Source organism: Sinocyclocheilus anshuiensis, unplaced genomic scaffold (assembly GCF_001515605.1).
Source record: "Sinocyclocheilus anshuiensis isolate Anshui unplaced genomic scaffold, SAMN03320099.WGS_v1.1 scaffold122, whole genome shotgun sequence".
In the NCBI taxonomy this organism is placed as follows: Eukaryota; Metazoa; Chordata; class Actinopteri; order Cypriniformes; family Cyprinidae; genus Sinocyclocheilus; species Sinocyclocheilus anshuiensis.
Genome location: NW_015544153.1, coordinates 696,568 through 698,102, shown reverse-complemented (window position 1 = coordinate 698,102; position 1,535 = coordinate 696,568). Strand labels below are relative to the sequence as shown.

The 1,535-nt window shown below is 41.2% G+C and overlaps 1 protein-coding gene across 1 annotated transcript in view; it reads right to left on the bottom strand.

Annotated features, from left to right (window-relative positions):
• The window catches only part of LOC107695213 (nuclear factor 1 C-type-like), a 97,575-nt gene that overhangs the window by 23,174 nt on the left and 72,866 nt on the right, over window positions 1-1,535 (bottom strand). The window contains exon 4 of the mRNA XM_016495030.1: window positions 608-682. Coding sequence (XP_016350516.1) covers window positions 608-682 — 75 coding nt within the window. The remainder of the gene's footprint in view (window positions 1-607; window positions 683-1,535) is intronic.

The following is a 1,535-nucleotide window of genomic DNA, read 5'->3' as shown; positions in this document are numbered from 1 at the left end:
CGTGTGGGCTCGGCAGAAGTGCGCATCGAGGGTGCATAGTGGCCACAAAAGGGGCACTCACGAGCACCCTTCTGAAAGCTAAAATGAGGAATGGGACAACCTACAGCAGCCCTTCTCAAAGCCCGGACTCCGGTCTGGATCTGGAACAGGAGGGAATTCGATCCGGACCCACCTTCACTTCGTATTTCAAGTGCACTCGTATCACTCAGACCTCCGTGGCGCACACACACACACACACACACACACACACACACGGGCGCACTAACCAGTGTTGCAGATTTTACCAACTTTTTTGTAAGACAAAGCGCATAGCAACTAGCGACATTTTGGATAAATAGCTTTTATTCAGTAGAATAATGTCACTGGTTTCGCCCCATGAGTGCAAGGCTTTTCTCGACCAGCAGAGTTAGCAGCACATTCAACTGACCGAACCGCAACAGACTTGTTTCCAAAAACCTATCACTGTTGACTGTCTGGGCATATGAACAATTTATTTAATACACGAGTTTCACAATTTGAGTTGAATTACTGAAATAAATGAACTTTTCCACGACATTCTAATTTATTGAGATGCACCTGTATTATATAAAATATAAAAGCATCTCACTTCTTGATACTTGCACCAGTTCTGTTACACTGAAGACGCCTGAAGTTATGAAGCTATCTTGAAACTCTGGAGCATCTGTTAAACAAAAGAAAACATGGAATAAATGATGGAACTTTCCAACACAAGGATATCACCAGCATCTCACGCACAAAGAAATTCAATTTAGTTTTCATTTCAAGTCACTCTGGATAAAAGCATCTACTAAATGAATGAATGTCGAAGTTTTACATAAGCACAGGCTGTTCAGCCAGTACACACGGCATAGAGTGAATTACGGACAACAGGAAGTTTCAGATTCAATGTTTTACTCGTTAGCTAAAGTGTCTTTTGAATTACCTTCATCTGTTTTTTTATCTGAAAATATTGATATGTGCAATTAATACAGAATTTCAGAAAGCATAAAAAAAATCAAGGCTGGATTTATTTGATCAAAAATACAGTAAAAATAGTAATTTTGTGAAATATTACAATTTAAAATAACGGTTTTATATTTTAATATATATTTGAAATGTAATTTATTCCTGTGATGGCAAAGCTGTATTTTCAGCAGCACTGGTTTCGCCCCATGAGTGCAAGGCTTTTCTCGACCAGCAGAGTTAGCAGCACATTCAACTGACCGAACCGCAACAGACTTGTTTCCAAAAACCTATCACTGTTGACTGTCTGGGCATATGAACATGAATGTAGTTTGTCTGTAAATATGCCATAGACTGTATAAAAACATGGACGTAGTATCCGTGACGTCACCCGTAGATTTCTGAACAGAGTTTTTGAAGCTCAAGGCCATCGCCATCTTGGCATCTCCCGGATAGTCAAAAAGTGGCAAAGAGGCGGGAGCTGGTCGCTGAAACCATGCCCACCTAGCTCGACGGTGGCGACAGCAGCGGCAATCCACCTGTCACTCAAGTGGCCACGCCCTTTTTATGAG